Raw genomic sequence first — 21,336 nt, 5'->3', positions numbered from 1 at the left:
ATGATCACCCCTGTTCCTGTTTGCCACAGTATTTCTAATACAAGCCAGGATGCCATAGGCTTTCTTGGCCATGTGGGCATACTGCTGACTTGTGTTCATACCCCCAGGTCCCTCTCCCAACTTGCAGCTTTCCAACCACACATCTACATGTCTGTAGCTTGCCTAGGACAGGCCACACAGGAATGCATCTAGGCAGGTTTTGAAAGTCTCCAGAGAAGGAGACTCCACAACCACCCTGGGCAGCCTGTTCCAGTGCACCATCACCCCCACTGTAGAGAAGTTTCTCCTTATATTGAGGTGCAACTTTCTGTGTTCAAGCTTGTGTTCATTGTTTCTTGTTTTACTACAGTGCATCACTGAAAAAGAGATTGGCCCACGCCACTTCACACTCACCCCTCAGATATTTATAGACATTGATGAGCTCCCCTCTCAGTCTTCTCAAGACTTAAACAGCCCCAGGTCTCTCAGTCTCTCTTTGTAGGGAACATGCTCAAGTCTCCTACCTGTAACTCTTAAGCTGTAAAGCAGCAGATCAGTAAGTCACCCAGCTTGGTGTCGTCTACAAACTTCCTGAGGGTGTACTTAATCCCCTCATCCAGATCATTGATATATGTAAGATACTGAAGAGGACAGGCTCTGCTACTGAACCCTGGGATGCACCACTAGTGACTGGCTGCCAGCCAGATTTAACTCTGTTTACCACCACTGTTTTGGCCTGGCCAAAGGTTCCTTCAGCACAATTTGAAAACTTACTGGTGATAATTTGTGATAGTCTGAAGTACCAGGTTTCACATTGTCTATATAAACTGTGCAGGTGAAACAATCTGTCTTTTTGACCAAATCCTGAAGTTTCATGTGCTGAACTCCAATGCAAAAACAGTCTTGAAAAGCGTTAGAGTAAAACTACTAATTGTACTCTACCCCTGTATCTTCTGAGATATTTGTGTAAGCTTTAAGGTTTTGTAAATCTGTAGTTGAAGATTTGAAATATTGATGTACTCAAAGTTAGGAACTTTAGATAAATATATGTAGTAGTTGTAAACTACCTTCTACCAAGTACATTTACTTAAATTAGTTCCTCTAATTAAAAAAATTCCCTTTGAATTTATTTAGATGACTACCAAGAAATGTAGCTGGGTTTTTAACTTCCATCAGCGTTGTGTATTCTTTGGAAGATCTAGTAGAGTTCACCTGAAACTGCATAGTGCAGGCTGGTAGTTGTAAGGCCCTAAAGTCTAATTTTAGTTGGTTTTGCCCTTAGTCTGTTCTGTGACTTTTGTAGTAAGCTTAATGTTGTATGAAGAGTAGAAGGAAGCATTACAATGGTAGAGCTTCAGTTTAATGCAGCAATAAAAAAAGATGCTTGGCTCAATATCTGTTGCACAGGAATATGTACAGAGTATTTATGCTGTTATTTAGAGTATCCATTATAAAATACACATTGCTGTACCACATCTGAAATGCTTTTCTTGAAAATGGGAAAAGCACCTCTGAAACTTTCAGGTCTTTTTCATTTGTTTAATGTAATTTATATTGTCATATTAGTATATGCTGTTGATGTGTACTGCCCTTGATATTTGAAACCATAACACAAGACCTACTGATCAGCATCTATTGGAACATCTCGTTGCCTGGAAGTGAGCAGTTTTTCTTTCAACTTTAAAGTGATGGGTATTGGTGGGGAATTTGGGCTTTGGCAGACCTTGCTGTGCTGTGACCCTGAGGTCAGCTTGTTGACCTAGTGAACTACAAAATACGAGCATAGTTAACTTGTTGCTTGTACGTGGAAAATGTGCAGGTAGCCTAGGAGAGAGAAGGTAAAAATCATTGGAGAGGTAAAGCAGAATAGCACATACAGGATGTGAGGAATTTGTAGTAGACTTTTTTTGTCTATACAAGTTTGGTGATGGCGAGTTGTCTAGCTTGAAACTGAGTCTGAAAAGCATCCTAGTCCCCATGTACAATGCCTTGTTTGGACAAACTTGTTTATTTGTTGAGTGTATGTGTGTGGAGTAGACAGTCTTGTCAAAGTGTGCCCTGAAGTTATTTAATTTTTCCATAAAGCTTGGTACTTTGGCTTTTGACATCTTTTGCCACGGCTGTACCGGTTGGAGCGTTCCTAAAATGGAAGCTAATACCATATCTTCTTTGTATTTCCAATGAAAGAATAGCTCTGAGCATTGTAAAGTCCCGATCCTATCATTGATAGGATCAGCTTAAAGACAGCTTAATCTGTGGTGTTTAATAGGTGTTTCTTTGTGTGACTTCTTGTTTAGCTTCTGTTTCTCTCTACACATTTGGTAGGTGGGTTGGTTCATGATTTCGTACAAGGTAAAGGTCTTCAATAAGGTCTCAGTAATCTGTTGTGTATTAGAGCTGGCTCTTAAGTACATCATTGCAAGTTACGTTGTCAATGTGGAAATCGGTTTCCTTGAAGATGCACCTGTGGCATGTAATACCAAGATGCCACTGGGTCAAGCACTATCCAGTTTAGAAATGTTAAATGTATTTGAATACTTTTGTTATTGCAGTGTCCTTGTGACAGCTAAAGGTCTGGTGCTGGGGAAGCAGGAAACCTAACCTGTTTGAATTGGATTTCCTCCTCAACAGCTACAATTAAACCATTACCCAGATTGTATCATGTGGCATAGGAATCTTGCATTAGGCCTGTGACTTTTTATATGTAGGAGTTGGATAGATGTCTTAGTTCAGGAGGAAGTGTAACCTGCCTGAAACACTCCTGTCAGCTTGAGTCAGTGCATCAGTGATTAAACAAACAAAAGGAAGACTCCTGAGATCTTCCTGATTTTCCCAGAACTTTTCTAAGTGATATTTTGAACTAGCAAACAGATGAGAGTACTGCCTCTCTCTCTGGAGACAGATGATTTAATTTTTTTGTTTGCTTGGTGGTTGGTTTGTTTGGTTTTGATCTGTAAAGTGCTTTTCTTTAAGACAAGCTGGTATAAGGGAGCAGGGTTCTTAACTTTTGTCATTTCTATATGTAAACTAGTTTCAAGATGAAGCTGAATATTATCAAAGTGAAGACACAGTCTCCTCCCATTTTTCCTGTGTTTTCAAGGCAGATCTAGGTAATGCCCTTAGATCTGTAATCTTTACTGCAGCTATGGCTCTTGTCTGATACTCAGGTACAAGTCAATTGGTTTTTGTGTCACTTCTTCCAGCAGTAAAGTCTGTTAACATAGTCTCTGATTTTCTTTATTGTAGTGACTAAATTTCAGGGGGGTTTGTGTTTGGTTTATTTTTTTTTTTTGCTTGCCTCCCTGCTTCTACTTGCCCAAAAGACTGCAGTGATTACATTATGGTAGTTTTAGGTGTTGTGGGGCCAAGACATGTTTTAGTAGCCACTTAGCTCACTAGGTCTTTGTAATTCAAGACAATGTGGCAGAAGTTGGTGATGAATTTGGCAGAGCTCAGGCAACCTGCTGTGCTGCAACTTGGGACATGTATTGTCTAACAGGCTCTGCAGGTAGGACATGGATATGGACCATATCAGCATTTGTCTTGTGCTGTTGCACTTGATTTTACTGAAGGGTGGTATGTGCCAGGTGCAAGTGAATGTCAATCTGTAAATAAGCACCATCTGGTCTATGGGGTTAGAATACAGAGGCTGAAATCAAGCTTCTACATTGAAAATTGCATTAATTGCTCAAATGACTTCATTCTTCACTGGCAATAGATGTCCACTCTCCCAACTGTGCCATGCCTGTTTGCTTGATCTGATCTTGACCATTTGCCTTCTACCTTGTGTGGCAGTGTTACTGATCAGTGTACTTCATGAAGGATTCTGTGCTTTTGTCTGTGTTGTCTCACAGAAGGTAAAAGCTCCTCTTTCAAATTTGTTCCTCTCTTCTGAAGAGAATGTTCTCTTCCAGGCTTGCTAGGCAGTGTGTGTGTTTTATTATTATTATTTTGTTTTCTAAATATTAGTGAAAGCTTGAGCTACTGCACAGTGAATTATGACACTACACAAGGGTTTTTAGAGAACCTGAAAATGAAGGATACAATATTTTACTTGCTTTGCTTGTATTGATACCAGGTAGCAAAACTGCATACTGAGACTCCTGTAGCATGAAGTTCTCTGTCTAGTAGCTTGCCAGTAAGTAACAGTGATTTCCAAGTTCGTGTAATGGAGAAGTCAAGCTCCTACTGCAAGATCTGATTCAGCAAAGTAATTTTGCTATGACATAAGTGTACAGAAGAATAAACTTTGAACACACCTGTTTCTCACTTTACCCTTCTTTCCTGTTATTTTGCTAAGAGGGAGAAAGATCTGTCAACAAAGAGACAAAAACTGGTTCAGTATTCTGCAGCTAAGGTTTCCTGTTCTATACATCTCTGTTCTCCATGTGGCAAAACAGATCTTTTGTGTTACTGAGACTTGTCAATATCTCCTTAGGGCTTCTTAAGCTGAGCTGTCAGTGGCTGACTTGCAGCTGTCTAGATGAGACTTTTTTTTTTTTTCACTAAATACAGGTTAATCAGAACTGCCTGGGTTCTTATGCTTCTGATAATTTGTGTGCAGAAAGAAATGTAACTGCTGCAGAATTGATTGAATTATACCACAGAACTTTAGCTGGTTAAAAAAACCCAACCAAACAAGCCAAAATAGGTCACTGAAGACCTAGAAACTAGAGGTGTTGTAAACATGAAAATATTTTCTTGAAGTGTTGAGTCCTGGCATTTTGCCATGGAGCATTCACTTCCTTCATTAATGAAATAAAGTCCAATAGTTCACTGTTGGAAAACTTACATTGAAGTACTTTGGACTTACTATAAATGGTGCCATAGAAAGGTAACAAACTTGGTTTATTTGGGGAACAACTTAATTATTTTGAATTTTTAACTTTTGTTTTTACAAGGGTGCATTTTTTTGAATTAAGGTAATGATCTATTCTTGTACATAAGAGATTTCTGTTATGAACTATTGCTGATGCCCTTAAAACCAAGGGGTATAGTTGCTGTTGATAACACTTCTTTAATTTCCAGAGATGCAGAATGCTAGACTGTAGAGAAGCAAGAAAATAAAATGAAGTGCTTTCTGTTTTTCTTAAATCCTCTTTTGGATGAGGTTCTAAGATTTGAATGATCTTGTACTTCTGTGGCACAAAATGTAGTCCAAAGAGGAGTGACACAATTTGTAATACTCTTGTCCTTGATCAGTATAAGAGACCCAAAACAGTGAGGTGGCAGAAATGAAAAGGCATGCCCTCAGAACAACATTACATTTATTCTGTGCAACTCCTTTTACTTTTCCTCCTCAGACTGCAGCTTCTGGTATTACAGAAGAAAGGAGTATATAAGATAAAGGCATTTACAGGCTTAACATTAGCTAGACCCCTTAACGAGCTCACAAGAATCCAGTTGAGATTTAATCCTGGTTTAATTTCCCAGTTTGCTGGTATGGTGATTCTGTCATCAGTAGTGAAATAAACCTGTGGATTTCTGTGTACCACTAACTGGGGACACTGACCTGACACACCTGAGGTCACCTTTGTATTCTGTGCAGCCATATACAGACTAGAACATGAGCAGCTTTTTGAGTTGTCAGGTGAACAAGAGTATTCTACTAGAACTTCTGCAGGTGTAATTTCTTATTTTTTAGCTGATTCATGGCCCTCCCCTACTCTTGGTTCCATTTCAGTTCTTGAACAGTCAAGTGCACTGTTGACTGGTTATAAAGCCATCTGCTGGCAGTACCTGTGCTTCTTGGTGTTTTCGAGAGTACCACATTTGCTATTTCAGCTTGACTTTTCCACAGTCCATAGTGATTTTACTAAGGTTTTAGCTGTGGTGTATAGGGGAAGAGGAGGCTTTGGGGAGACCTCCTCATTCTCCATAACTCCCTTAATGGAGGTTATAGTAAGGTGAGCATTGTCCTATTGCTTGTTACTTGGAAGATGAGAGGAAATGGCCTTAAGTTGCACCATGGGAGGTTTAGGTTGGATATTAGGAAAAAATTTCTTCACCAAAAAGGTCTCTGGGCACTGAAACAGGCTATCCAGGGAAGTGAAGTCACCAACCCTGGAGGCATTTGGATGGGGAGCTTAGTAACATGGCCTGTATACAGGCAGATGTTGGTTTATGTTTGGACTGGATGACCTTAAGGTCTTTTCCAACCAGGCAATTCCATTATTTCCAAACCAATGATATGTGCCAGGTCTCAGTAATCTTAAAAGAGGCTTAAAACCTTGTTCTGTAAGGTCCCTGAAGAAACTTTCAGTTTGGTGGTTGTGGTGTTTGGTGTGTGTTTGTTTATTTTTTTTTTCCTCTTTCTCTCTCCTTCTTATTTTTTTTTTTTGGTTTGTTGTTGAACAATAATTGGCCTCTGACTTCCTCAGACTCTGTTCTCAAGCTTTTGGTATCTTTTGCACAAATAGCTTCCAGTCCTTTCACTGGACCTAAGTCAGCAGGTAACGGTGCTACTTTACTGGCTTGGATGGATCCCGCTGTCCTAACAGCCTGGGCATTGCTCTAGTGAGCAGTGTTGTGTATCTTTCAGAAGTGTATTTTCAGTATTCTTATCTCTTGCAGAAACTTCTAAACCTTCAATTTAAAGCAATGAATATTCTAACCACCAAACAGCAGTATAGTTACCCCTAATTCCAAACTGTGAGATCACAAATTGAGATATTTTTAGTTCTTTTCCCTTCTTCCATGCCAAGACTTTCTCTTCCTGGCCTTTGTCTATAGGTCATTATAGACATGACTGCTTAGATACAGTTGGTTACATCTTTTAAAGTTCAGAACAAGTTTTGCTGATACTGTGAAGGTGGCCTTCTGCATTGCCACTGTCTCAGCTAGGAGGCTCAGCAGGGTCTAAGCTCTTGAATGACTACTAGGGAAAGCTGACTTTTTCCTAATGTAGCAAAGTCTAAAAGTTTCCATAATCTTTTGACTGTATTGTGAAGTCGTTGAGACGTGGATAACTCTTTTCTTCCCTTTTTTTTACCTCTTTTGGAGTCCATGCATTGAATGTATTTGTGGCATAGTGGTATTTGAGAAGTTTTCTGCAATACATCTTTTAATATATAGAGTATTTTTCATATGTTTTAAGAAATGCTTCCATCCTAATGATTTCAGAATAGTTTAATTAAGCTTTTGTTTTTTACTGAAGCTTTCTTTTTGTCATAAGTTTGGGAAAAAAAATCTACAGTGTTGTCTAAAGTTACCCAGTGTAACAATGGACACGTGAACCAGCACTGGCTAGTCTTCAGTGGTTGGGCTGCTTTGATACTTGTGGCTTGCATGCCCATTTTGCTTACTACTTTACCTTAGTCCAGGTTACTGGATTGTGTTTTTGAGGAACTGAAGGAAAGGGAACACTGAGTTGTATGTAATTGCAGTGAGGAACAAAGCCAGAGTTGTTTCTTTACCTCTCAGAGAGGCCCTTGGGAAGGATGGGGAATGTGTCCTTGCACACCTGTACATCTACACAGATCTGAGATACTGAGTTACTTGAACTGACATCTGTTGCATGCCTTTGTATTATATGCTTTTGCTCAAAGTAGTATTTTCAGATAGTCTGTTAGTGTCTGCTCATTGTGCCTTTATAATTGGCATAGTACTTTAATATCTTACTTAATTTGTGATCAGGATCTCTCATGATTCACTTTTTGCCTCTTTCTGGAAAGTCGGAATATATTTTATCATGGTTGGAAATTGTCAACTCTCAGCAGAATGAGAATTTTCTAATGTAAGCTAAGGTCCTATTTTCAACAGAAGGTTGAACCATATTATTTCAAGACATCCTTTCCAGCCAACACTTTCTTAATGATTCTGACTTAACTCTTGTACTCCATTTGAACTCTGCATCAAAAAAGGCAGCTGTTCTGAAGAGGAGACTGCCTCTGTATGCTGTTAAACTCTACTTGTCTTCCCATCAATATCTTACTAATGTCTCCAGGAGAACTGACAAAATTGATGGAACAAAGTTTGTAGAAAGTCTGTGCATCTTGATTTGCTTGTTTTAAGAAGAAACTTCCATGCATTTATTTTGGAGTGCCTAGGTTGTTTGTGTGGGGTAGTGTGTGTGGTTTGTGTTTTGTGGTTATTTCCCCCCCCCCCCCCTTTTTCTTTTTCGCTTCAGTATTGGAGGGGTAGAAGACAGGAAGATTACAGTCCAGCCCTATTCAGGACAGCCTTGTGTAATTTCTATATCAAAATAAGTTCATATGATAAGTCACTGTGTAGATTTTGTTACATGCAGTGCAATAGGTAAGTCTTTGTGTACGCTAGCATATTTCAACCATATAGCTAGTTTATGGCTCTTCATGGGGAGAAGATACAAGTGGATGCAGATGAGAAAATGTGTGATAGCTTACTCTTCCTACCCTGTAAGAAGAAAAGCTTGCCATTCCTTAAGGCACAATGCGTTCACGTAGCTGCATAACACAGGGTTCGCACGAATGCAGCCAAGATCCCTGCCCCTTGCAGCATCTTGCAGTTCGTGGGGCAATATCTTTTTCCCTTGTTTCTGTATAGAAATTTGCTATTTGGGAGATGTTAAAGGAAAGAATTCTAGGAAATGTTCAGTATGTTGCTATTCCCACTCCCTAAATTATTCTATGAACTACTTCTGCAAGCATAAGGGACAAGAGGCTGCTAAACTGAAAATTCAACCTTCTGCCTGCTTGGGGCTTCGATATGAAATTACTGTTTGTCATTGAGGACTACTAGTGATTTTAGAGAGTATAGTGAGGAAAAAAATACTGTGTCAAAATCAGCTGCACAAAGTTCAGTTTAAAGCATCTAACCAGACTGAAAAATCTTAGAGTCAGCTGGTGAGGCAGAGGTACTGGAATGAGTGCTTGCTTTGTAAGGTGAGAAAATAGGTGTGTGTTTGCAGGTAAACAAGGAGTACCTTGAGCAAAAATGAGGTGCAACTATGAGATGGGTTTAAAACCATGTAATGTAGTTCAGCAGTTACTAAATCATGCGCAGTAAGTTCTCTACTTTAGTTGCAATTAACACCTCAATTCCTTGATGTGTTGTATGCTTTTATTTTTAGACTGTTGCTTCTACCTTAAAGAATACAAGATTTAACATTTTCTGATAAGTAGGCTGAACTCTGGGTTCTGGCTGGCAAGATGTGCAACTTTCTGGAAGAAAATGTTCTGAACTTGCAAAGCATATAAACATCCTCCAGTCTCTTCCTCCTCCTCTTTTTCCCTAATACTGACTTCAGGGCAGTATATCTTTGCAGTTTTGAAAAACTGAATTGCTGCAGCAGCATTGAGTAAGGCACCCTTTTTTGGGCCAAGGTACAGAAGAGAAAGTATGCCAAACAATAACCTCAAGAAGGCAAGAACTATTATAATAGGATATTATTGGTAGAGGTGCCAGGCAGATCCTTAAATATTCAGGAAACTGGAATGCAAGAGCCTGAAAAATTCTTTTGGTACTAAGATTCTTGCCGAGAACTTAAAAAAAAGAAAAAGAAACTGAACCCCAAACAAGCAAAAACCCACAAAAAATCCAAACCAACCAGCCAAGTTCTAGAGCTCATCCAAATAGATTAAGGAAGCACTTTTCTTGAGAAAGGGTTCGGTGCCATTTTTAAAGGGGTTATTACCTGTTTGCTACACTATTAGTGGACCTAGAGCCTATGGAAGTAGTATTCACTAAAACTCAAGAATACCATGCAAGAGACCAATAGTTAGATGCTAATGCTGTTAGATAACTTCAGAAGATATATTGTGGGTTCATTTGAAATGCTGGTTTTTAGAATTCAGTCTGCTTGTGAGGAAAGCATCTGCAGGCCAGTGGTTTTACATCATTAAAGCTAGGAATATGGACTCATGAAACATTAGCTAAAATGCTTTGTTTACAGAGAACTTTCTGGTAGAACAGGGCCTGAACTTAACATTCTCAAATTATAGAGCTTGTCAACTGAAGGGTGGAGGTCTGATGTACAGATGTAGCTGTTTTGTATTGTGGGTGTGGAGAACGTTCAGTGTAGTTGAGAAAAGTCTTAAAATATGACAAGACTGCCCTGGCACATTCAACTGATCTATTGGGTTGCACATCTTCAATTTGAGGTACCCAAAGAAGGGGAAGAAGCCAAGTGTTGGCAATGAGGCTAATAGGTGAAGGGACAAGTCTGAATAAGAAGAGTTCAGATTTAGAAACCTCAGGGCTCTGTTCTAGCATGTGAAAGATAAAATTGCAACCCTCTGGAAAGATCACTACTGAACTAACTGGGCACATGGTAATGCATGTCTTCAGTTAATTGCAGTGAGACTGAAGTTAATGGTGTTGACAGTCAGACGAATCATGAAGCAGCATTATATTTGAAGGAGAACGGGGAGTTGTATGGTAACACGCTACATAATAAGAAACAGTTAAGTTCACAGGTTTCAATATAGAAGGTAGCTGTGGATGTTATTTTGACTTGACAGATACCTTACAGGGTAAAACAGCTGCCATTTCATTCTTCCACACAGCTGAAAATATATGTATGACAACATACTGTGCTGCATAACTTCTGAGCACAAGCTACTTGAAGTGGCTGGCTGACCCAGAGAAATGAATATTACAGTTTTGCTAGAGAACACTGGGATTGCATATGTGACGTTTTATTCAGCTAAATCTTATGGTGTTTTGTGGAGGGGGACCTAGGTGGAAAAGCACATGACTGGCCTAGCAGAGCTCTAGAGTGAGCACTGCTTCTTGCAGAATGAAACCTACTGGAATACACCTTCACGCAGTCACTAGAAGGACATACAATATATGTGGCAACCATTTCATAGTATGGCAAGAGTTTGGGATTGGTAACCAGTTTCAACCTCAGTTGACCCCTGTAGAGACAGGGACACCACACCCTCCTTTCAGAAAAGGCACAAAATGTGCCTCCTTGCTGTTGTTGGTGAAGAGTTGGGTTTTGGACAGTGCTAGACTTGTGTTGCATCCGTGTAGTGTACTCTGAAGAGAATGCTGCCACTTAGGCTTTTCTCAATCTGACTAATAAGCTGCACCAGTGAGCTGACACGACTTCCAGTTAAAGCAGGCTTTTTATGTTGCATTGTAGGTTGCTTTCTTTTGTGCTCTAAAGTATAAGCATTTGTAGACTGAAGGTGTTGTGTGTATTGTTTGAAACCTTTAAACCTTTCTGTTAGTGGGAATATTTGCTCTGATTAAGGAGTTAGGATAAGAGAAATAACCATTAAGAGGGAATGCTCAGCTTCTGATGAGTAATGTTTATGGCTTCATCAACTTCCCAGTCACCAAGACTTCTAGCTACAAGGTTCATTGTGTTTTGTGTGATTGTGTATGTTGTGCTTTCTTTATATCTTTTCAAGTTCCTAAGAATAAGGTAAAACCATGTAACAATAATGATTTACTATTTAAGCCTACTTTCTGCTTTTTGCTGTCTGCTGCTGTTTTGGAGCTCTAGGCGAGAAGAACAAAAAACTTCTAAAGGATGCTTCAGACTCCTCTGATGCAGGGATTAGGATAGAGAGCAAGTGTTCTGCATAACTTGTATTCTTGATTGGTGGTACTTAGTTAAAAGATTTCTGGCATGCTAACAGGAAGGTGTACCAGGTTGTAACATTAAAGTGCCAAAGGTCTAAATCTCTGGTAGCAGAATCCTGATCACTAATTTCTTGTGCTGTGTAGGTGTCTTGATCATATAGATGTTTATTTTAGCCTTGTCTTACTAGGCATGCAAGGGAGTGGTTTGCATAATATCAGTTTATGAGCCTGGTTTCTTAGGCCTGCAGTAAACCAGGATCACTTAGGACTGATTTGTTTTGTGATTGTTTGTGGTTGGTTATGTTGTGTGTCTGTGTGGTGTGTTGCGTTGGTTGTTTCCCCCCGCTTTGTGTTTTAGGCTCTTCATGGTAACAAACACTTAGAGTCAAGTATTGTCTGGCTCTACTGACAACCATATATCTTGAGAGTTACTTTATTGGAAGCATTCAAATTTTAACTGAGCTTTAAACTTTTTTCCTGGCATACTTCATGTGTACTGTGCTACAGATACAATAGATACTGAATCAAGATACAGACTATTGTGTTGTTAAACTTGGGTTATTTTCTTTCTTGTGGCATTTTTTTTTCACCTGCAAATAGTTTTGTGGGTTTGTTTTTGTTTTAAAACCAAATTCCCCTCAGAAACAGAGAAACTGGATTTGCTGGTTGCAGTCCTGTTGCTGTGCTCTCTGTATAGAAATACCAGTGCATCACAGGAAACAAAAGTTACTTCTCTTCAATGAGGAGCTAAGTGAGACTTGCTCTTGAAATACCTTTGCTTCTCAGGACTGCAGCTGGGTGTTATGGGTAGTCTCTTGTAAGTAACTACCAAAAGAATATTTGTAAACTACTAACAGTCGCAAAGCAACTCCAAAAGCAGTAATACAAATCCATCATTACTTCTGTGTGTGGTTTTTTAATGATTGTGTACATGTTAATTTTTCTGTCTCAAATTTTTGTCCACTGTTTTCATGAGCAAGAACTTCTTGCTTATATAGCTAGATCTTTTTTACTGATTGACTATGTATCTTCTTTTATGCAAATTGAAGTTGTATAAATCAGACGAGAGAAGGAAGAAAGAAGATGTTTTGACAGCACAGTAGTTACACTTCTTCTGCAATCTTGTAGATACTGTGGCTTATTCCTCAAACTGTTATCTCCCACAATTAGAGTTAAAATACATAAAAGCTTTTGCTCCCTCTCAGGTACTGGCTTGTACTAGGGTGTTTTTTTCCTTGATGTTGACAAATACAGATTCTCCTAAATTGCATTTGTCCTGTCTCCTTAACATCTTAGAAGCCTCCCAGGAAAGAACTGTGCTATCATAGCTAAGAGCTGAGAGGGATCATGTAGTTCAATAGGTCATCTGTATGCTATATATACTGAAAGTGGTTGCTTTCTGTTCAGGATCTAAATGTTCTTGAAGAATCCTGGTCTGTATCTTTTAACTAAAATTTGTGCAAAGGTTTTTTTTCTCAAGTTTTTGCTTAAACACTAGCACTTCACATTTGCTTCTTGAGGCATGGCTATGAGTCTTCATGCCAAATGTCTTATGACTATCTCTCTTTTGTCTTTCAGTGAATGATAGTGTCTAGAAAGGGTATGTCCCTTCAGGAGAGAGGTGCCAATGTCCAACCGGCCTAATAACAATCCAGGGGGGTCACTGCGACGTTCACAGAGGAACACTGCTGGGGCCCAGCCACAAGACGACGCAGTAGGAGGAAGGTATGACTGTTACAGATGTATGAATGTCTTTTAATGTATGCAAGCAAAGCTGATGTGATTCAATTAGAGAATAAAGTTCTCTACCCTGCAATTCCAGCACTGAAACCTGCATAATTTTTTTTGCTTCGGAAGTGTGATTTGTACTGTTACTGCATGGGATGAAAAAATGATCAATTTACTATTATGTATGTTTAGCTGGAATAGCACTAGTAGATCTATGGGGGGGGGGGGGAAGTGTAATTGTAATTCAGTTATATTCCAGAAATCACAGGGTGTAACAGGTTTCTTCCCCTCTTTCTTCCCTGATAACAAAAAATGCAGGTGTCAGTGATAAGGGAGACTGATGTTTGAAACTCAGGAAAATCTATCTCCTCATTATAGAGGCTTGAGTTAATTTGCACCTCTGTTATGTTGCCATGGGAATTGATTTTGGAAAATACTCCTTCTTTAACTGGTGCATGGTGAACTCTTCCATTCTGTGTTCTATCTGAATGGATGTTGAAGTTAGATACTGCCCTACCAGCTCTTTCCCTTTATACTGAACTTGACCTGGGTGAATAACCCTGTCCCTGGAATAAAGAATTATAGGCAAGCTGTTAGGACACGGAGTGGAGGATTCTTCTACAGATAATCTGCTGCTTATTCAGGCTTTACAGCAGAATGCTGGGAAGAAGCTCTACAGTGAGTCAGAGTTTTAGGGGTAGCACTATTTTCTTGTAAGAAAGTTACTTGTCCAGTGTTGTGGTGCATTGCAATTACGTTGCTTATGCTGTCACCCACTGATTCACAATGCAACTTGTCCTAACTGACAGGAGTTCTTCTATCCCTCACCAAACCTGTCAGTCTTGCTTACATGAGCAGCAAGTGTCTATTGCACTCCTGAACTATGTTTGCTTTGGTTACAGTAAAGGTCTCTGCTTAAGTAAAATTAATGGAAGCTTAACCAGCATCTGAAAACATGGTCTCTTTGGAACAAGACCTGCCCTGCCTTTCTATCTCTGAATAAGCATTTTGAGCTGGCAAAGCATACGTAAAGGTCTGGGTGAAACATCCTGGTTAATATAAGCTTTACAATCAGTATTTCCTTTTGTATCCTGTATCTTGTCTTCAGTAAGCTGCTAGGCAGAAATATCAATGAGAAGAGGAACGATGTAAGACAGATCTACCAGGTCCTTGAAAATTTGTTAGGTGAAATAGAGACAGGGACTCAGATAATTCATGTTTTCTCTGTTTGACTGTCTTAAGACTCATCCTTCAATGCATCTAGTGGGGTATTATGCTCTAGTTCTGCTGCTGAGCAGTACATAAGATGGTCTAGAGTTCACAGCTTGATGTACCTTCTATGTTATGCCATACCATGCTGTGGTGATGCATGCTGCTTTGGCTGCTACAATAGAAAAAAACCCAAACAACACAAACCCCTGAAATTAAACAAAATAGGAAACAAAAGCAGACTAATTGCTTACAACCTTTTCCGACGTGAGTGTTTTTGGGACACTTGAGACACTAATTTATTTCCAGTCTCTCTTTTGCATTTTTGTCTGTAAAATCAAACTCCTCAATTTCAGCTGTAAAATCATTTCAATAGAACAAACTATGGAAACACCAGTTTCAATAACACTCACATTGTACAAATACCTGAACTTAGGGTGTGTTGTATGTTAGTATCTTATATGGAGTTGGAAATGTTCTTTTGAGGTACATTTGTGGTCCTCACCTGCTGTGCTTTTGCTAATGGTCTTGGAGCAATAGAATTGGAATTTTATTTTTTTGTTGTTGGGTGAAACAACTCAAGTTGTGCTCTAGAAGAGCAGTTCATGCATCCAAGCCACTTACGGTTGTAATCTGATTTGCTTTGAAGTACAAATCATTGAACGGCATAGATGATGGGTGTTGGTCCTCAACTGCCTTGGTCTAGAGATTTTTTTTTTCCCCACCTTTTTTTTTTTTTTTTCCTCTGTTGATCTTCTCTACTTGAGATAGTTGTTGCAGACAGTATGAGATTTTTGAGCCACTTTTAGATGCACGTTTCTTTAAAAGGAACTCAAACAAACCAGCGCCAGTACACAAACAGCCGAGGGAGTTTAAGGAGTAATGCGAGTATGTAGGGGATTTGCAGCTGAATTTAGCCACGAAGTTTGTAAGCAAATTGAGGGACCACACCTTCTTAACTGTTGTAGAAGGTTACTTCACTTTTGTCATAGATATACAATCATAACTTTTTGAGCAAGAACAAGTTTTGATACTGTTAAAATTTGAGTGCTTGTGCTTCTGCTCTCTATAAATACCTTCTGAATGAGAGAAATGCAACAGCTTTATTCTTAAAACTTTCTTGTGGCCAGGGTGCTTGCATTTTCAAAATAGAAATTAAGTGAAAGTTAAGTTAAACTTCTGGAGTTTTTGTAGCCTGTAATATGAGGCTTTTGAAGTCCAATGTAAGCAAGTGATCATCTAGCCTTTGGTAGTACTAGCTCTGTGATAGCCTTGGTCTCACACTCTAATTGGAGTGAATGCTACTGTAGGCTTCACTTGAGTAAGATGTTGAAAAGAGGGGCTGGAGCATGATACCACATCCAGGAGGAAATGCTAATAAACATCCTTCTATAGTCTTTGACCCCTTCGCAGCTTAACAGTCTTTTGTTAAGCCTTCACTTAATTTGGTGAGCCTCTACTGTTCACATGCATGAAGACTTTGAAAATTCCCAACGCCTTGCTGGTCTAGTATGTAAAACAAACACAGACTCTTGCTATGACATCTAATACTGCCAGATTTGGCTTAACCTGGAAGCAGCAATGCAAACCACCCATTTTCCTCTAAACTGGGCTTGTTTGATGTCACTTAAGTAACCATCAGTACTTGTCAAAATGACCAGGGGAGCCTGTTCTGCTGGAGTTTTACTACGTAATTTGCACTCACAGTAACTTGATAGATAGTTTGATTGTTTAAGTTTTATTTACTTTTTTTTTCCTTTGGTTAAAAAGAGACAAACTAATGCTAGGCTCAAAGCTGGAAAGATTGTTGCGGCAATCTTGGAAGTAAATCTGTCTGATCTCTTCCATCACTTTTCCATTGAAGGCTGACTCTGCAGGTTTGTAAGGAAGCAACAATATGTAAAACTTCCCTTTGCAGCAGTGAACCAAAGGGGAATGAGAAGCAGATGTATTAATGACAACACACTTTTCATAGGGGCAGGAGGGGTTGGAAGATACTGTTGCTTTTTTATCTCTGTATCTATATCATTACCATCAGTGTTGCAGAATCATGTCCTTGTGGCTTGAGCTCCCAGTGGTGCTGTATTATTTGCTTGGAATGGGAGCAATTTGGAAGTGATACTGAAGGCACACAATAAGATCTTTTCTGAAAGAGGTGCAGCTGACAGTTCTTTCAGTTATGAGCAATGTTTCAGCATATAAGTGTGGAGTAATGGAAGTGGCCCTAGACCTATTTACTACTGCTGGAAAATTTTCTTTTCTAGTGGCATGGCATGACAGTAGTGCACAATCATCTGCATGTTGTCCCTTTGCTGAAGTCTTTAGGAACAGCAGTATCATTTTGATATAAATGACTACTGTTGCAATTGTTTATGAAAGCATGGTATTGAAGAAAAAAGTGAGTTTTCTAACTCTAACATTAGCATTTGGCATTGAAGGCTAAGTGAAAAATAAGAGATCTTTGTTAGGTGCATGTTGGTACAAGCACAATTGGGAAAACCCTTTGGACTGACCTTTACCGAATACTAAAACCTAAGTGTTGTTAAACTACTTTTTGTTCTGAACAGGATGCATTCTCATTATATATTATATAATCTGGTGATATTAGCTATTGATTTTAATAATATTAAACTAACATTACTGTAATTTTAAAAATTGTTTTATTAAACACCTGAATATTAATAATAATCACATGTTTAATATATTCAGTTAATACATTAACTGTTAACATCTTACCTGAGATTCCTGTAAACTATGTTTAGTGTAGAATTGAGTAAGTAGAATATTTAGAACATTTCTGAAACTTGTCTGGTGTCTGTGTGTGATGTTGTGTATGTTCCTTTCCCTCCCCCCCCTTTAATTTACACAATTCTTCTGTACTTTTGACAGAAGTAAAAAGTCTGTCTGGTTTTGTGAACTTTGTTTGGAAGTGATTAATTCCTCAGCAGCTGAGTGAGCTATATGATTTAGACAAAACACTCTTTTATTAACTACAAAAAGATATGGATTTTTAAAATATGCATAGTGTAACTTTGAGGACAAGTTTTAATTGTTTTTTTTATTATGGTTTTGCTAAGAAAGTGTAAGGGCTGGCAGTGTACATGAGATTGTTCTGAGAAATACTGTAAACTACATGGTGGGCCACTTGTCCACTTCTATTTGTGTTACTCTAAACTGAAGCTATAGATTTAAATATGTGTTAACATACAACCTTGCCAAGTGAGAGAAGCCTTGGAGTGGGTTATGAAACCGGCTTTTAAGTTGTTAGATTTTAACCTTTCATCGTCATCACCACCAACAACCAACTAAATAAAAAACACCAAACAAAAGAAAACTCCACAAAACATTAACCCCCCCCCAACCCCACTTGAGGATGCAGCAAATGCTGTTTTCTGAGATCTGCTCCTGTGAATGGAAATGGACAAACACAAGATCATAAATACTTAAGCTTCATTGGTTTTCATTGTTGAGGAGCTTAGCCTCTAGAAATACCTGTTTTTAGAGTATATTTTTAAAATGAAGCTTCTGAATGAATGATACATTAATGAAATACAATAAAGAGCTTGTGACTAGGCAAGTTACAAGTTAAAAACATTGAATCATGGCCAAAAGTACCAGATAGCTTACAACCTTGAATAAGAATGCATCTTCCAGCTGCCCTTGTATCTTTTGTAGCACTCAATTCACTTCTAGCTTACCAGTCTATTCTATTAGTCTGTGTGTGTAAGTTAACTTTTACTGTGGCCTTAAGCAAACTGTCATACCTCGTACGAACTGGGACAATTCGTGTTTGTTGTTGTGTGGTTAAAAGTTTTTAACTCAATCCTGCAGTCTCTCACGTTGTCAGTCTGTTTGCCATCATGTAAGTTAGAGAAGGAGGGTTAATGTCATGCTCCTTTTTGACATGCTACTGCATGCACAGTTGCTATTGTCTTAGGTACCTTCTCTTTGCAGCACATGCAAGGAGAATGATTAAACTCAATAAGAAGTGAGAGCACAGTAGGTCTTTAAAAGTTAAATCCCCATTGGTTTTGACTCCTTGTTTGTTTCTAATGTTAATTTTCTGCTCACTGTGTTATTGCTACTGATAATTTCATGAATACAGAAAATAAAGCAAATATAAATAGTCTGCATAATACACTATACACAATTCCCAGGATGTAGTTCTAGATGTATTAGTCCATATAAATTTGATATTGGTAGAAATTGTTCTTTTAAACTTGAGAACCTGAAGGGTTTAAAGGTGAAAGGTAGGAAGCCTGGAGCAAGTGAAAATGCTTGAGTGCATGATTTAAGTAGATGATGTTGTGATGTATTGCTTCAGCCATATTTTAGTTGAAAAGATTTATTACTTGTGTTTTATGAATATCTAAAGCACTAAGTTGAATCCTGTTCTAATGAAAGCAAAACAAAAATATTAGAGGGGAAACAACTTTTTAAAATATACTTTGAAATAAATGAACCCTAATCAGTTAGCTTACATAAATGAGATTGCTGCCAAGTATACATTATGTAATAACTTCTGTTACTCCCATAATAAGAACATTTCAAAGGGAAAATTATATGTCATGTCTTAATCTGTTTGGAAAATCCAGACACTCAAGATTAGGTAAAACAAACCTGAGTTAACCTTGATGAAGTTTGCTATCGTGAGCTAGAGAGTTGCATTTTACTTACTTTTGATAGTAGAACTTAATTTTTCTAGTATGAGAAATTAAATCAAATTATTGGAGTATGGAGAAGATGCTGTCAAATTCTTTTCAACCTGCTGTGCTCTTCCAAAATGAGACAAGATACTTTTAATATGTCTTAAGTGCTTTTGTCTATTTGAGTGACTAAATTTGAATATGGAGAAAGGAAAGTTAGCTCAGTAGTACGACCGTTTTTCTTGCTTTTACAATTCTGACTGTAAGCAAATTATCATGTGGTTATCACTTAGGTGATTAGACTTCATATTTCTTCTAAGGTTTATATTTAAGTTTTTGTTGAAATCCTGAAGTGTCTGGTGAAATGTTTTGGTCAATACCAGACTTTGCTCTGCCTTTAGTATGAGATTTCTGGCATTTGGTTGGAAGGAGTTATTTGAAAGTTTGTGTCAGGAAAACTGGTGTAGTAGCTAGCACAGAAATATGGTGGAATATCTTGTATGACTTGAGTGCCCCAGTCAACAGCTACAAACTCATTAGAAGGTATAGGCAAGGAAGGAGCGGTAGTGGTGTGGTGTGGCCTGGTATATCAAGGAGCATTTGGATTGTATTGAGGTTACTGGTGGTGGTGATAGTTTTATAGGTCAGAATCAGGGGGAGGGCCAAGAAGGCAGACATCTGGGTGGGAGTGTGTTATAGACCACCCAATCAGGATGAAGAGACAGATAAAATATTCTGTCGATGGTGGTGTTGGACTCAAGATGTCTTTTCCAACTGAAACAATTCTATGATTCTAAGATTTTATCTATAGTATTATCTTTGTCTTGTAGTCAGAGCTCAAAAAAATCCCCATTTCTTGTGTGTATCTGAAAGCTGCTGGGAAGACCTATTGTGTCTTATCTATGTGAACACAGACACACACACACTGCAGAAAAACAGGAATTCATTGGGACAGCTCAGGTGTGAGATGATGTGTTACTCATTAAATATAGTAAGTATTTGCATGCCTTAGAGAAGTTAGAGTGATAGTGATTTGTGGCTGCAACAGGTGGTCCTTTTGAAGAATGCTCTAATGTTGTGTGTTGATATGGGGAAGTTGGAAGCTGTAAACTAATACCTGTAAATGGTCCAAAAATAAAAGTAATTCCACCTACGGGTCTATATCCTTATCTTGGAATCCTGATAGCTTTCTGTTTTGACTTTCGCTGACAGGTCACATTTAGGGCAGGCAAAACATAAGGCACATAGCCCTCCTGAGAGTAGAAAATCTATTTCAAAGACACCCAAAGTGCAGTCTAATACTACTTCTGAGCAGTCCAAGGGACACTTTTCTAAAAGGTAATGGCACTTCATATCCATATATTAACTGGTGTTATCTGTGCTCACAGTTGTGTGTAATATATCCAGTTATATAGAGTTCTTATAAGAATGCATGTCTAGAGTTGTGTGGGTTTGTTCTGTTTTGTTGTTTTCTAATCCAGGCATTGCATTCAGTGGATATATTTCAGTGTTTCGCATAGTGTTTTGTTTTTCTAATTCACCAATCAAGAACATTCCATCAATGATGATGAGGAAATGATTTCTGCATAACTAGTCCTGGAATACTTGCAAGGTTGTCCTTCCCTTCTTCCACTTTGTGTTGGGAGAACATTACCCAAACAGTTCTGAGCAATATCCAATATTAAGAGAAACATGTAAAATATGCCTGTTCAGAATAATCATCAGAGTTATGTCTGCTCTTCATACACTGCTGCTATATATACACACCAGTTTTCTATGACGTAGAAGAGAGTTTTGCCATGTTTGTGATTCTTCACTTTGTTCAAAAGGTTCATGAGAAACTATCCTTTCATTAAGAGCCTTTCTTGAACTAGAATCCAGTTATGACTAGTTATGCATTACTGAACACTCCTTACTCTTGTAGAACTCATAATCTAAAACATTCAAATAATAGATTCATGGCTTGAGTTTTTATTTTTTTGAAACAGTTTGACATGTCTACTGAAATGGGATAGTAAAATCTATCCCAGTTACCTCATATCTTGTTCCTCACAAAGCAATGCACTGAACTTTAATTTTGTAATTTATTTTACTTTTCATGGTAAAGATTTGTGATGTGACTGTTCTCATATAAGCATGTTATTTTTTTTTTTCTCTCTTAACATAAACTTAGTCAACAGTGTTTCTACCTGCCCTTTCCAGACAATGCTAACATTTATCTTCCAAAACTGTTGCAACTGTGAGATTTCCGGAGTTCAAC

General features: G+C 38.4%; 1 protein-coding gene across 6 annotated transcripts in view; it reads left to right on the top strand.

Moving 5' to 3' along the window:
* The window catches only part of TRIP12 (thyroid hormone receptor interactor 12), a 74,802-nt gene that overhangs the window by 12,530 nt on the left and 40,936 nt on the right, over nt 1-21,336 (top strand). For 4 of the 6 annotated variants that reach the window (XM_054166897.1, XM_054166894.1, XM_054166893.1 and 1 more), the window contains exons 2-3: nt 13,072-13,218; nt 20,289-20,414. In XM_054166897.1, coding sequence (XP_054022872.1) covers nt 13,121-13,218; nt 20,289-20,414 — 224 coding nt within the window. In that variant the 5' untranslated portion in view covers nt 13,072-13,120. The remainder of the gene's footprint in view (nt 1-13,071; nt 13,219-20,288; nt 20,415-21,336) is intronic. The other 2 variants (XM_054166896.1, XM_054166895.1) reach the window with 1 other exon arrangement.

This window comes from Dryobates pubescens, chromosome 13 (genome assembly GCF_014839835.1).
Source record: "Dryobates pubescens isolate bDryPub1 chromosome 13, bDryPub1.pri, whole genome shotgun sequence".
NCBI classification, from domain to species: Eukaryota; Metazoa; Chordata; class Aves; order Piciformes; family Picidae; genus Dryobates; species Dryobates pubescens.
This window is presented reverse-complemented; position numbering and strand designations above follow the sequence as displayed.